Source organism: Leguminivora glycinivorella, chromosome 14 (assembly GCF_023078275.1).
Source record: "Leguminivora glycinivorella isolate SPB_JAAS2020 chromosome 14, LegGlyc_1.1, whole genome shotgun sequence".
NCBI classification, from domain to species: Eukaryota; Metazoa; Arthropoda; class Insecta; order Lepidoptera; family Tortricidae; genus Leguminivora; species Leguminivora glycinivorella.
Genome location: NC_062984.1, coordinates 19,321,027 through 19,335,841, shown reverse-complemented (window position 1 = coordinate 19,335,841; position 14,815 = coordinate 19,321,027). Strand labels below are relative to the sequence as shown.

The 14,815-nt window shown below is 40.6% G+C and overlaps 1 protein-coding gene across 1 annotated transcript in view; it reads right to left on the bottom strand.

The window, feature by feature from the left end:
- Nucleotides 1–1,720: 1,720 nt before the first annotated feature.
- LOC125233632 (thrombospondin type-1 domain-containing protein 7A-like) overlaps nucleotides 1,721–14,815 on the bottom strand; it is a 240,530-nt gene continuing 227,435 nt past the window's right edge. The window contains 3 exon segments of the mRNA XM_048139699.1: nucleotides 1,721–1,900; nucleotides 2,022–2,112; nucleotides 11,404–11,528. Of these exon segments, the coding sequence (XP_047995656.1) occupies nucleotides 1,858–1,900; nucleotides 2,022–2,112; nucleotides 11,404–11,528 (259 nt within the window). The 3' untranslated portion in view covers nucleotides 1,721–1,857.

Sequence of the window (14,815 nt, the reverse complement as noted above, 5' to 3'; positions counted from 1 at the left end):
AGACTAGCTTTCGCGGCGTTTCGTTTTCGTTTCGCGCCGGAGAAATGCCATTCAGCTACGGGGCAAGGTGCAGTTGTGTGCGTGCGTGATCACACGACTTACTGGTCGTTCGCATGTATATATACATGGATATGATGCGTTGTATTGCGCCATAACCCAATAGCAGCAATCTACAAGTGTATGTGAGTTCAAAAACTTGCGAACGCATTCAATACAAATCGATCGGCATGTCCGATCTCCTTCCTATAAGTATAAGTATCTGTGGCGGAAACTAAGTGTCAAGAATAGAAAAGTAGACATAGTAGCGAATCTCTCAAACAAATCTTGATTTATAAAAATAAGTCATTTAATATTGTCGTAAAGGAACAAGATGAGGCGAACGATTTGCCGTAAGCAATAACATTAGATTTTATAGTAAACATTTATATAACTTATGCGTATAGGAAAATAAAGACATTTTGATATACATAGAGATTCCTTTAGACGAAGACCGAAGAACGGAAATGATGTCGAAAGAAGAACACACTCACATTATAAATACCCGTCACAATACATGGGTTTAAATGCAAAATCTACAAAAAAGTGTTATACACGATTATTATCTCGAAACTGTATGATCAGGTTAATATAAGTACTTAGTCTATCATAAATTAGTTAGGTATTTGTGCGCCGAAGCTCTACGCAATGATATCAGAAGCTTGGTCTTCTGTGGGCGGGCAATAGTCCCGGGACTATCAGTCGGTACAGAAGATACGACTTTATAAATTTAGCTGATATGTGGAATGATGTGTCACGTCTTACTTGGTCTCTAGGACAATCTAATCAAATCTCCTGCGCTTACTCTAGACTTCTATACGCCCAGCGATTAGCGGATAACACACGCCAAGGCAGCAGTGGCGTAGCGTAAACTAATTTAGACGTAGGTGAAGTCGCGTTTGCGTTCGCAACAACATTCAAATTTAATTTTCCAAAGTAAGAAAAAGTGTCGGGCCGTTAGACCGCTTCGCGTACGCCTAGCTACGCCACTGTCGTACATATTCCCACACGGTATTGATCGCCCATGTGAACTTACCTACCTAAAAACCCTCAGTACAATTATTTCACAGAAATCGCGGTGCCATGTATAATCCGCTATACGCTGCCATTAAAAACAAGTCTTAAGGACGAGGGACAACGGGCGGACCCCACGCTAAGTGGCTACGACCACTACACGAATACATATTGTCAATCCAGAGGGCCTGCCGTCAACACCGAAGTTCCAATATCTATCTCTGTCAATCTATTAATTACTCCTTAACACATTCAGTGTCAGATCGTGCTACGCGATAAGAGCGTAGTCGATCAACTGGCAAAATGTGTATGTAGCGAAAAGCACCTACGAATAAAGAACCCAAATGTCGGGTCACTGGCACTGAATGTGTTAACTAAAGTAAAAGAGCGAGAAAGGAACTTCGGTGTCCGCGGAGCTAGCCCAGAAGCCCGAAGGCCGACACTCGGTGATCGTTTGGAAAAGTTATCAAAACCGTCTAAATTAGCATACGTCGTTTAATGGAAGCACTCCTGCGGACAGACTGTGGCTATAGTTGATATATCAATAATACTAATTATATACTGTTACACTGTAGCATATCGTAGATGATATGGAGTTACGGAATCCCTTATTCGCAATACAATAACAGGAAGAGAGCAACATATCACAAACGTTTAACGTAATCTTTGGTAAGCGAAAAGTAAACTTAACATTTAACAGACACGGTAACTTAAGAGGTAAACAGACAACAAAAAGGACCTGAGGTCCTGAGTGAGGGGCCTGGCTTGCGCTCAGGGTGACGAGTCTCAGAGTGAGTCCTCGTTGGCTTACACTTTGGTGATGGTCTTCAGCTTTCGGCTGCGAAGACATCTGCGAACAGATAATAGATTAGTCCAAAACACTAGGCACTGTAAACTAGTGTGACATTTTTATCTTTAGTGATTCGCAATGGAAAATAGTGATAATTGATGAGACACGCCATGTATCATACCTGATCAGTCCGCGGTACAGCATGAACGCGCCGTACACACTGAGCACGATGGTGGCGGTCCACACCACGGCCAGCAAAGAACTGCTTCCCTCTGAAAGAATAATGCAACGTTAGCCAAGGTAACAAATAAAAGGGTGCGAGAAACGTTAAGAGAGAAAAAATACGCATCATCTAGCTTTCCTTCGCTGTTCATGTCTCATGTGACTTAAATTTACCTAAATATGTAGATAACGTTCCTTACTCAGTTGATTGTTTATCTAGGTGTATTTCAAATTACTTTGCACTTCATTTTGCGTTACTTTTCTATACTTAGATTAAAAATCGTCAGTCTGCCTATCCCCGCAAACATTATTCAAAGTCGTGTGTGAAGGCCGATACCTCCAGGCAGACAATTATGGTCGCGTGATAAATGATAAAACATTCAGCCCTATCGCACTATTTGTAAGTGCAATAGGGACGGTCCGATGTTTTATCATTTATCGCGCGACTATGATTGCCCTGCAGGTCTTCAGAGGCCTGTGCTGTGCATTACGTATATGCGGGTGGTATTAAAGACTATCAGATATTTTCTTTATTCTTTTTGGTCGTTAGGTTTTTTTATCATTTAGTTTGATACAAAATAAAGTATGTGTATAAAATAAAAACCTAATGAATAGAGTACAGCTAGCAGCAGTCAAGTCAGAGACACAAAGAAAGATAGGGAATATCGACGCATATCTTATCTTATCCCAATACCGCCATCGCCATCTGCATCAGACTCTTTATCTTACCCAATTTCCGAGTCTCTTCTCTAAATTTCAGTTTCTTGAGTTGAAAATGTTGAAACTCATACTTGGTAATAAATAAAACACAAAAAAACATATAAAAATCACAATATAATTTTAAATTATAGCTTAGGCCCTGTACCAGTTGCAGTCGCCACGTCTGTAAAGTCCCTTGTAGTTTCTTTTAAATGGCTAAATACCTAGATGTTATGTCATAAACATCTGTGACGTGACTGAAAATTAAAAAACATCGCTCAGAGATAAAGTTCAAATTAGCATGGCAAAAAATACAACAGTGCAGTCAAAATACGAAAAAGCAAATGTCAATGTCAATAATGTCAATATCACTGCCGTATTTCAGGCAATAAGGGCTGTTTTCTCAAATATGAAAAAAACTCAAAAGCAGGACTTTATAAAGACTTTTTAGGAAAGTTATTTTGAACTTGATAGGTAGACCAATTTAATAAAAGTTGTACGAAAAAAAATTCTGAACTAAGTTTGTAACTATATATGAAAAGCATTTTTATCTTAGATTGCATATTTTAAAATCGTAACGATTTTTCTTTCAAATAAATAGAGAATTATTAGAATAGATTCACGGTGTCTACCGTAAACTGGGGTTACATTGACCAATTTGGGAATTTAAACTTCTCTAGCTTCTACATGTAATGGGTAGCTATAGCTAGCTTCTACATTTAATGGGTATTTATTAATGTAAAGAAAGAAAAAAATGGGACCATCAACTTTTTTAGTCTTTTCCTGCTAAAAATCTAGAAAAGTAACAAAATAATGTACGCAGAAAAAAAAACTATGAGATCAAACTTAAACTGACATTGGGGTTACTTTGATACCCTATGTTTTTTTTAAATGGTAATCGAATGTAACCCCTTGCAAAAGTATTTTATCTCAAGAAAAGATAAAAAAACGGTTCGCACAGTCAAATATTACAACTCTTTAACGCTATTTTGGGGTTACTTTGATCAAAAATAAAAATTACCTACCATCTTCGAAAAACCAACTTTATTTGCAATTGTTTCAATATTTATCACACGAAGAGATCAAATTATCTGCCTCAACTCAACAAGTACGAGTGACATAATCAGACAATAATCAACTATGTGTCATTATGGTCAATGTTACCCCATGCAAGTGATCAAAGGCACCCCACAGAGTAAATCATTAGTAATAAATGCCTAGTTTGACTTTATGATACAAAACTCAATACTTACAATGGTAGGTATAGCTAAGCAGAAACACATTTCTGGCAAGCTACTTAATATTCACTGTGAACCTTTTACTTGAATACCACTACGTTAGTTTAGAAGTTATTTAAACATGAAAAATAGCAACAAACTATGCTTATATTTTAACACGTTACCGCACTGCCCACGACCATACTTACTTGTTCACTGCGTCAGAGCACCATTTATAAAGGTTGGTTTAAGGTTATCATATGTGTAGATTTCGATAAATTTATTTTATTAATACATAACCGACTACTCATAACATATTAGTTAGTCAGGTTTTGTTCGTAGTCCAAAAGGGTCAACCCTAGCACTTTTCCCTATTCACCCCAACGTTAGGGTGAGCGAAAATTACTAAATAAAACGACATATTTTCAAAGACAAACCGAAGTTCACACCGCTGGAAGATTTTTTGTGTAAAAAATTAGCATGGAACATATAAAAAAGTGCTATCGACGTTCAAAAGTCGGTTTTGGTACTATTCAGCACAAATTACTGTAGTTCATACCCGTTCCGACCCCATGAACCCAAAATATTCAGAAAACGATGTACTAAGTAGCCCAAAGTTCAGCGCCGTCTCTAGGTGAATTGGGTTACTAATTTATGCAAACTACTTAAGTCGCAATAGATGTCATTTCATTTAGTATTTTAGAGGTAACTAGTAAAGATAATTTAGTTTTACAATTGTGCGAAAAAAGATTCTCATTTGGCGAGATTTTTTAACCGACTTCCAAAATTCAAAAGGTTACAAATGTATAGTTTTTTTTTAATATCACTTCTGGTCCAATTTCAAACCCCACAAATATTAACGCCAAACTGATAATGACATTAAGTTTTTTTGAAATAAATTTGTGACATATGTGGGTAGTTTAGTAATTATAGGCACCGACTGATTGTGGGTAGGTTTATATTTTCGCTCTCTGCTAATAAATCTTGTATGGAACGGACGTGTTTTCTTTGGTGCCTCTTCATCAGCGCTGATCTTCGGCTGGGAGCATACCTTACAAAATTAAATGCCAAAAAAAAAGTTTATCAGTAAAAATTACTTATTTGAAAATAAAGTCATAACCGTTTTCATGCTTATACATTGAAATAGATATCATGCACGAAAGTAAGAACGACAAGGCCCCCTGGTGGCTGAGCCGGGAATCGAACCCGCCATGTCTCTCGCTATACCGTAATCCTCTTAAGTGCCACTTGCACCAACGAAGATGGAGGATTAACCTGAGGGTTAACCCACTATTTTACATGGAATTTGACAGTTGACAGCCCACTAACCCTGAGTTAAGTGGTTGGTGCAAATGGGCCTTATAAGATTCATATACGAGGTGGTCAAAATGTGCCTATCAGAGATAACATACACTAGAGAAATTTCGTTGGGTACCACACGGCGGGCGGGTGGCCTAGTGGTAATGACGTTAGCTGCGTAAGCTGAAGACCCGGGTTCGATTCCCGGCTCGGCCATCAATAGGCCTTGTCGTTTTTTCTTTCGTGTATGATATCTATTTCAATTTATGTATGTATGTATGTGAACACTTTATTGTACATAAGACAAGTTAGGACATATAAATACAGTATAGTTATGGTGTACAAAGGCGAACTTATCCCTATAAGGTGTCTCTTTCAACCTTTTAGCTGGGACGCTATTGCACAACACCCTGCATTTTATGATTAAGCACTGAGACTTGGCACAGGTTGTTCCTTGGGTGGCCCTGAGTAGATAAAGATCGGGAGGCATCGAGAGCCCCCCTTAATTTAGGAGGGAGGAGGGGGGGAAGGCTGGCGCCTCAGCGCTTCCTTTGAAACCATATTTCTCTAAAACTATACAAAATAGGGCATGCGATATATCATTTTCGGATAAATGAAGGACGAGGAATTCATTTTTGGAACAAAACAAATGTACTTTAGAACAAAAATACAAAAAAAATGGGAAATTCTTAAAACGAGATTTTTTTTTAATACATATTATTGCACGTTTTATAAAAACCGTAATAGTTATTTTAAAATAAAAAATACTATTTAATAGCTACATTTATCTAGTTTTATAAAATGTATAATTTGATATAGAAATATATTATAGGACGAGTGATAAAAAATAATTTACATCGCCCGATAGGGTGATTTGAATGCTCATTTCAATAAGTTTTGTCAATGATTTCAGGTATAATCACTATTTTTAACACACGGAAGCCGTAATCATTGTAGTTTATGGCTATTTTAGTGATTAATGTACTTAAAATTAAAAAAGTTACAAAATTTTTAAAAAATATTAAAAATGTGGTAATTTTTTTGAACATTATCCTATTTTGTTCTTTCTACACAATATATATCTAAAAGCAATAAAAAGCCACATTTATGCAGTTTATAAAAATATATAGCTTGTTATATAAATATATTACGAAACGCGAGATAAAAAATAATGAAAATGAAAATTTTAATGTACGGGTCAGCTTGCATTATTCGATGAGGTGAGGTAAAGGTACTACCCGCTGTGCAGTGGAGTTCGTCTAGTAATACAGAAATATACTTATTCTAATAACGTTTACACATGTAGGTATATCACGACCCAGTACAGAAAATTGTAAAAATCCTATAATATAGTTTATTTTGATTGTAAAATAAAATTGCATGTGACTTATAATGTAAAAGAAAAATTATCTTAATCACGTTCTCCTCTCCTAAAGCAGTTCTGCATGCATAGGCTTAAAGATTTTTTAGTTTACTAGCAGAACTTAGTTACTTCCTTTGGGCCCCCTTAAATCGGTTTTACCCATCCATAAAAGATAAAATAAAAATCGTCATATTCTTCCTTTCAGTATCAATGATAGTTAGTTATTGCGCAATAGTGCCATAAAAAATAAACTAGATTCGTATTAGCATTAAACATCAATGATTTTTGAACTAAGACATTGCTTTTGTACAAAGGAGAACCTCAAAAAATGGTCTGACTAGACGAAAACGTGTATCGGGGCTAGTACTCAAGGCTCTCAAAAAGTGTAGCTATTTTGAGTTATTCAAATAAAACAACATGAATAGTCTGAATTTAATTATGTATATATCACAACACCCACTGCATAAGCACATCAGCTCCGAACATTTAATTTAAAAAGTCTTTTTTTACGGTTGCACCTTACGCGGCACTGTTTTTTACACCGGCATCCAACAATTTCGAGGCATGTTTCTGCAGCAACAGGCAACGTTGCGGGCAAGTAGGCTCCCAAATCCCAATTGTTACAGACTTTCGTCCAGCCACAAGTAACAAATAATGGCAAATTTTGAATTGGGTTTAGTTGACCCCATACATGGACACCTTGATATACCTATAACCCTTACAAAAATGGTGTAAGGCAGCTTTTGTCGGTGAAATGCTGTTAATTTGGCGGTCTTTTTTGGTTAATAAATATTTTCGGCACTCGTTAACCAAAGTACAGGACGCAGATCTGGAATAATAAATATGTCAAGTAAGAATTATCCATAAATTATGCAAATCATATAGATAATATCTACTATTTCACAAGATGTATTAGGATCAGATGTATATATCTGACCTATCATATCAATCCATCATTTCATGTGATATCAATAGTTAAATTCAGACTATATAGGAGTATGTTGTTTAATTTGAAGTACTCTAAATACTACACTTTTTGAGAGCTTTGAGTGCCTTTACCCCACCTCATCGAATCATACAAGCTGACCCGTGCCGTACATCACGATCGCCCTGCCACGTCATTTTCATAATTTTTTATCTCGCGTTTCGTAATATATTTATATAACAAACTATATATTTTTATAAACAACATAAATGTGGCTTTTTATTAATATTTATTGCTTTTAGATATATATTGTATAGAAAGAACAAAATAGGATAATGTTATAAAAAAGTTATCACATTTTTTTTTTTAATTTTTGTATTTTTTTATTATTTTAAGTACATTAATCACTAAAATAGCCATAAACTGCAATGATTACGGCTTTCGTGTGTTAAAAATAGTGATTATACCTGAAATCATTGACAAAACTTATTGAAATGAGCATTCAAATCACCCTATCGGGCGATGTAAATTATTTTTTATCACTCGTCCTATAATATATTTCTATATCAAATTATACATTTTATAAAACTAGATAAATGTAGCTATTAAATAGTATTTTTTATTTCAAAATAACTATTACGGTTTTTATAAAACGTGCAATAATATGTATTAAAAAAAAATCTCGTTTTAAGAATTTCCCATTTTTTTTGTATTTTTGTTCTAAAGTACATTTGTTTTGTTCCAAAAATGAATTCCTCGTCCTTCATTTATCCGAAAATGATATATCGCATGCCCTATTTTGTATAGTTTTAGAGAAATATGGTTTCAAAGGAAGCGCTGAGGCGCCAGCCTTCCCCCCCTCCTCCCTCCTAAATTAAGGGGGGCTCTCGATGCCTCCCGATCTTTATCTACTCAGGGCCACCCAATGAACAACTGTGCCAAGTCTCAGTGCTTAATCATAAAATGCAGGGTTCCCATACAAGACATAGCAATAGCGTCCCCAGTATTTGAGCGAATTGAGAATTTATTATTTATATAAACTTGAAAAAGAACAAATAAAAAATTATTCAATAAAATAATTTTATTTCTTCCCTAGTTGTATAGTTTCATACTTATGATTTTTATTTTAAAGTAATCCATTTATATTATAGCAATCATGGGTGAAACGTGGAGGTTGACAGAAGTGTAATTAACATTTCTAAATGTTGATTTCTTGTATCTAGTCTAACTACGAAGCAATACATTGACGTATAAATTGCGTCCATATACAGAGAGGTCATTCATAAAAACATCACTTTAAGTTATATATCTTTTATACAATTTGACAACCATTGACCACGCATCCCAATTCACCCCTCTTCCGACCCTAATCACCCCCTTCGTAAACCTATTCACCCCCTTTGCGACCCGATTCCCCCCATTCCTGATCCTATTCACCCCTCAGGCCGCGGATATTTATCCATCAAACTGAAATTGAAAATTGAAATTGAAATCGTCTGTCAATGAAAAGAAAATTGTAGTAAGTATGTATGGAACATAAACTTTAGAAGTGTAGGTATACACTACATTCAAAAGGATAACGAACAAATTCTGAGCAAAATTTCACACAAAAATAAAGTTAAAATGAATAAATAATACAATAAATTTAAATGCCAACTTTGACAGACATTTTCATGCTCCTAAATATATTATTTTCCCTGGAACTACGGAACCCTACACTGACCGTGACCCGACGCGCTCTTGGCCGGTTTTTCTTCTCAATGAAATGCAGAGATAATAAAAAATTACACCTCCCAATTTATAATATTTTTTTTTGCAAAAATTTCATTTTTGGCACAAGCTTTACCTTAGCCGACTGTACCTTTCTTTCAACAATCAATAGCTCTCCGAGATGTTTCTAAAAACCCCTTACTCAATGGGGATACGACGTTTCATAACAGAGTTCCTCTGACCACCTTTCTGCTCCATCATCAGATCACCTCCATGATACCATAATATTGCATTGTCACGTGATTTACATATGTGTGCAAAATTTCAGCTCAATCGGAAACCGTAAAGTGGGTCAAATTTAGCTTCTACGTTTTGACCCAAACTAACAAGGCAAGTTGAATAAAAGCTTGTAAAAAGGCTTCTGATATCAGATTTGTAATAAGTTTAGTTGTCATAGTTTAAGAACAGATGAGACAGACATATGCAACGACAATATCACGTGTTTCGTGAGATGTCAAATCACCTCATACAATTTACCGCTCTAAGGCAACTAAGGTAGGGTTTGTTATTGCACTTTAATTACATATTAATGATTTCTAGCCCGTAAGATATATATTTGCTTTAACAATGGATAGATAATTATGCGAGTGAGAGTGTAATTTAGATTTTTATAAGGAAACAAATATTTTTAAGCGACCCGATCAGATATTTATACGGATAAGGACCCTCCCACATCTACCGTCTCGCGATCGTAGCGTCGGGCCAACTGTATGGCTAAGCCGCGCCGACGCGACGCGGCGTCTTTTTCCATACAGTTGGCCCGACGCTACGCTCGCGAGACGCTAGAAAGAGAGACTATGTTTTTGCCGGTCACGAAGCATCACAATTTTTTGCCGGGAATATGTCGTCATATACTTATGGCCCCTATAGATAATCGGATATGTTGTCACGGCCGTTCATAGTCATATACGTATGCTGGTGACTGTTCCATGAACATCTGGTCTAGTTGAATGGAGAAGTGCCATTCAAAACGAGCGTTACTTTCTAAACAACGATGAACTTACGGTTACTTACGTGTTCGTGGTATGTACATGCATTGAAACATTTTTTTATATAAAAATTTGAACCAGAAGCACACCATACGGAATATTGTATTTAATAAATAGGTACCTATATACCCGCCCGCATTTCCCTTTCTTCTATTCTAAGTAAGAATCGATTAATAAGTATCTAAATATGTAAAAATAAATTAAATTATAATTGTTTACATACAACCTGGTTGACAGAATTTGACGTAGGTGCTGTCATATATATTTTTTAAATGACGTACTGTTAATACCAGCGTGATGAAAATTTATTCCAATGAGTAAAAGAAAACATGAAACTCTTTTCAATTTAACCGAACTAGAATGAAATCATTTATACTCATTCGGTTGTGTTCGTTATTTTCTTTAATAATGTGATATATTTTTATTTATTTTTGATGCACAAGCCATGCACTTTTACACTTTAAATGAGATTGGATCTCCACCTGACATTATCGACTTACCCTATTTATTTTGAGCACAGTTTTACACTGGTATGGTTTTTCGTGTACGTACACTATTTTCTGTCAAAATATTTGTCAAATTTAATTGTCAACGCGGAGCGACCGGCGACACGTCTGCCTCCGATGAGCCGCTCACGGCATCTAATCGAAAGGAGAATTCTGACAGCAATGGCGAATGTATGGAAATTTTACGATAGTTTAAATTTAAGGTAAAATTTCTTTGTTGCCTTTGAGAGGAAAAATATAAAAAACCTCAAAACTTGTAGTCCATTTATCTGGCTTTCAGAATCACATAATGTTATAACTAGGGTATTGAATTTTTTTAACAAAGTTTACTAAACGGCGACATACGTTTTTCTCATTTTAGGTCAACTTTGTGTGGGTTTAGTTATTACACCGTTAATAATTGGAGATTGTGAATAGTCAAAAGTTGTAGACACACTCTTTACGATAATAACTACATTTATTTTATTTCATTTAATTTAGAAATGTGAGCAGCATTTGTTAAACGCCGAATGCACTTTTCGAGGATTTCGTACGACCCCCTCTTAAGGGCTGTATTATAATTTATAGACATACCGATATAACCGTCGTGGTAGTCTGTGTCGAGCCAGGCACGACGCGGGGTCTCGTCGCGAGGCTCGTATACCAGCAGATCTGTCTCTTCGCCCACAGTACAGTTTGCCCACTCGATTGTCACGTATCTGAAAAATAATATCAAATTTAAAGGCCCATTAATGGTTGCCTCTTGTTAGGTAAATACTAAGAAACGGGCACAGCTCCTATTGGCTGATTTTAGTGCTCCTTACAAATTATGGAGGCAAAGGAGCAGAAGATTCTCTAATATAGTTAGCATCAAATACACTGTCACGGTCAAAGCGCCAAAGCGCCGTTGTTGTAAAAATAAAACATACCGGAACAGATCTTTATTATTATGCTAACAAAGGTGTGTTACGATATATTTCGCGCTTTGGCCCTCACAATGTACTTGACACTGACTGTACATAAGCTATTACCATCATCCGTAATAGACACATGATACACCCTCTGGTGTTTCACTCGGTGCAACTGGGTTGCCGGTCATTGAGATGTGTAGGAGTTCTTAGAGGACTTGACACGTGTCTGAACCAAGTTCAGTGAACTCCTGGGGTACCTGGCGGGCGTGCGGCACGCCTCCCTCGGCGGCACGAGCAGCTGGCGCGAGCGAGGGTGTATCACTCGGTGCAACTGGGTTGCCGGTCATTGAGATGTGTAAGAGTTCTTAGAGGACTTGACACGTGTCTGAACCAAGTTCAGTGAACTCCTGGGGTACCTGGCGGGCGTGCGGCACGCCTCCCTCGGCGGCACGAGCAGCTGGCGCGAGCGAGGGTGTATCACTCGGTGCAACTGGGTTGCCGGTCATTGAGATGTGTAAGAGTTCTTAGAGGACTTGACACGTGTCTGAACCAAGTTCAGTGAACTCCTGGGGTACCTGGCGGGCGTGCGGCACGCCTCCTCGGCGGCACGAGCAGCTGGCGCGAGCGAGGGTGTATCACTCGGTGCAACTGGGTTGCCGGTCATTGAGATGTGTAAGAGTTCTTAGAGGACTTGACACGTGTCTGAACCAAGTTCAGTGAACTCCTGGGGTACCTGGCGGGCGTGCGGCACGCCTCCCTCGGCGGCACGAGCAGCTGGCACGAGCGAGGGTGTATCACTCGGTGCAACTGGGTTGCCGGTCATTGAGATGTGTAAGAGTTCTTAGAGGACTTGACACGTGTCTGAACCAAGTTCAGTGAACTCCTGGGGTACCTGGCGGGCGTGCGGCACGCCTCCTCGGCGGCACGAGCAGCTGGCGCGAGCGAGGGTGTATCACTCGGTGCAACTGGGTTGCCGGTCATTGAGATGTGTAAGAGTTCTTAGAGGACTTGACACGTGTCTGAACCAAGTTCAGTGAACTCCTGGGGTACCTGGCGGGCGTGCGGCACGCCTCCTCGGCGGCACGAGCAGCTGGCACGAGCGAGGGTGTATCACTCGGTGCAACTGGGTTGCCGGTCATTGAGATGTGTAAGAGTTCTTAGAGGACTTGACACGTGTCTGAACCAAGTTCAGTGAACTCCTGGGGTACCTGGCGGGCGTGCGGCACGCCTCCCTCGGCGGCACGAGCAGCTGGCGCGAGCGAGGGTGTATCACTCGGTGCAACTGGGTTGCCGGTCATTGAGATGTGTAAGAGTTCTTAGAGGACTTGACACGTGTCTGAACCAAGTTCAGTGAACTCCTGGGGTACCTGGCGGGCGTGCGGCACGCCTCCTCGGCGGCACGAGCAGCTGGCGCGAGCGAGGGTGTATCACTCGGTGCAACTGGGTTGCCGGTCATTGAGATGTGTAAGAGTTCTTAGAGGACTTGACACGTGTCTGAACCAAGTTCAGTGAACTCGTGGGGTACCTGGCGGGCGTGCGGCACGCCTCCTCGGCGGCACGAGCAGCTGGCGCGAGCGAGGGTGTATCACTCGGTGCAACTGGGTTGCCGGTCATTGAGATGTGTAAGAGTTCTTAGAGGACTTGACACGTGTCTGAACCAAGTTCAGTGAACTCCTGGGGTACCTGGCGGGCGTGCGGCACGCCTCCTCGGCGGCACGAGCAGCTGGCGCGAGCGAGGGTGTATCACTCGGTGCAACTGGGTTGCGGGTCATTGAGATGTGTAAGAGTTCTTAGAGGACTTGACACGTGTCTGAACCAAGTTCAGTGAACTCCTGGGGTACCTGGCGGGCGTGCGGCACGCCTCCTCGGCGGCACGAGCAGCTGGCGCGAGCGAGGGTGTATCACTCGGTGCAACTGGGTTGCCGGTCATTGAGATGTGTAAGAGTTCTTAGAGGACTTGACACGTGTCTGAACCAAGTTCAGTGAACTCCTGGGGTACCTGGCGGGCGTGCGGCACGCCTCCTCGGCGGCACGAGCAGCTGGCGCGAGCGAGGGTGTATCACTCGGTGCAACTGGGTTGCCGGTCATTGAGATGTGTAAGAGTTCTTAGAGGACTTGACACGTGTCTGAACCAAGTTCAGTGAACTCGTGGGGTACCTGGCGGGCGTGCGGCACGCCTCCCTCGGCGGCACGAGCAGCTGGCGCGAGCGAGGGTGTATCACTCGGTGCAACTGGGTTGCCGGTCATTGAGATGTGTAAGAGTTCTTAGAGGACTTGACACGTGTCTGAACCAAGTTCAGTGAACTCCTGGGGTACCTGGCGGGCGTGCGGCACGCCTCCTCGGCGGCACGAGCAGCTGGCGCGAGCGAGGGTGTATCACTCGGTGCAACTGGGTTGCGGGTCATTGAGATGTGTAAGAGTTCTTAGAGGACTTGACACGTGTCTGAACCAAGTTCAGTGAACTCCTGGGGTACCTGGCGGGCGTGCGGCACGCCTCCTCGGCGGCACGAGCAGCTGGCGCGAGCGAGGGTGTATCACTCGGTGCAACTGGGTTGCCGGTCATTGAGATGTGTAAGAGTTCTTAGAGGACTTGACACGTGTCTGAACCAAGTTCAGTGAACTCCTGGGGTACCTGGCGGGCGTGCGGCACGCCTCCTCGGCGGCACGAGCAGCTGGCGCGAGCGAGGGTGTATCACTCGGTGCAACTGGGTTGCCGGTCATTGAGATGTGTAAGAGTTCTTAGAGGACTTGACACGTGTCTGAACCAAGTTCAGTGAACTCCTGGGGTACCTGGCGGGCGTGCGGCACGCCTCCTCGGCGGCACGAGCAGCTGGCGCGAGCGAGGGTGTATCACTCGGTGCAACTGGGTTGCCGGTCATTGAGATGTGTAAGAGTTCTTAGAGGACTTGACACGTGTCTGAACCAAGTTCAGTGAACTCCTGGGGTACCTGGCGGGCGTGCGGCACGCCTCCTCGGCGGCACGAGCAGCTGGCGCGAGCGAGGGTGTATCACTCGGTGCAACTGGGTTGCCGGTCATTGAGATGTGTAAGAGTTCTTAGAGGACTTGACACGTGTCTGAACCAAGTTCAGTGAAC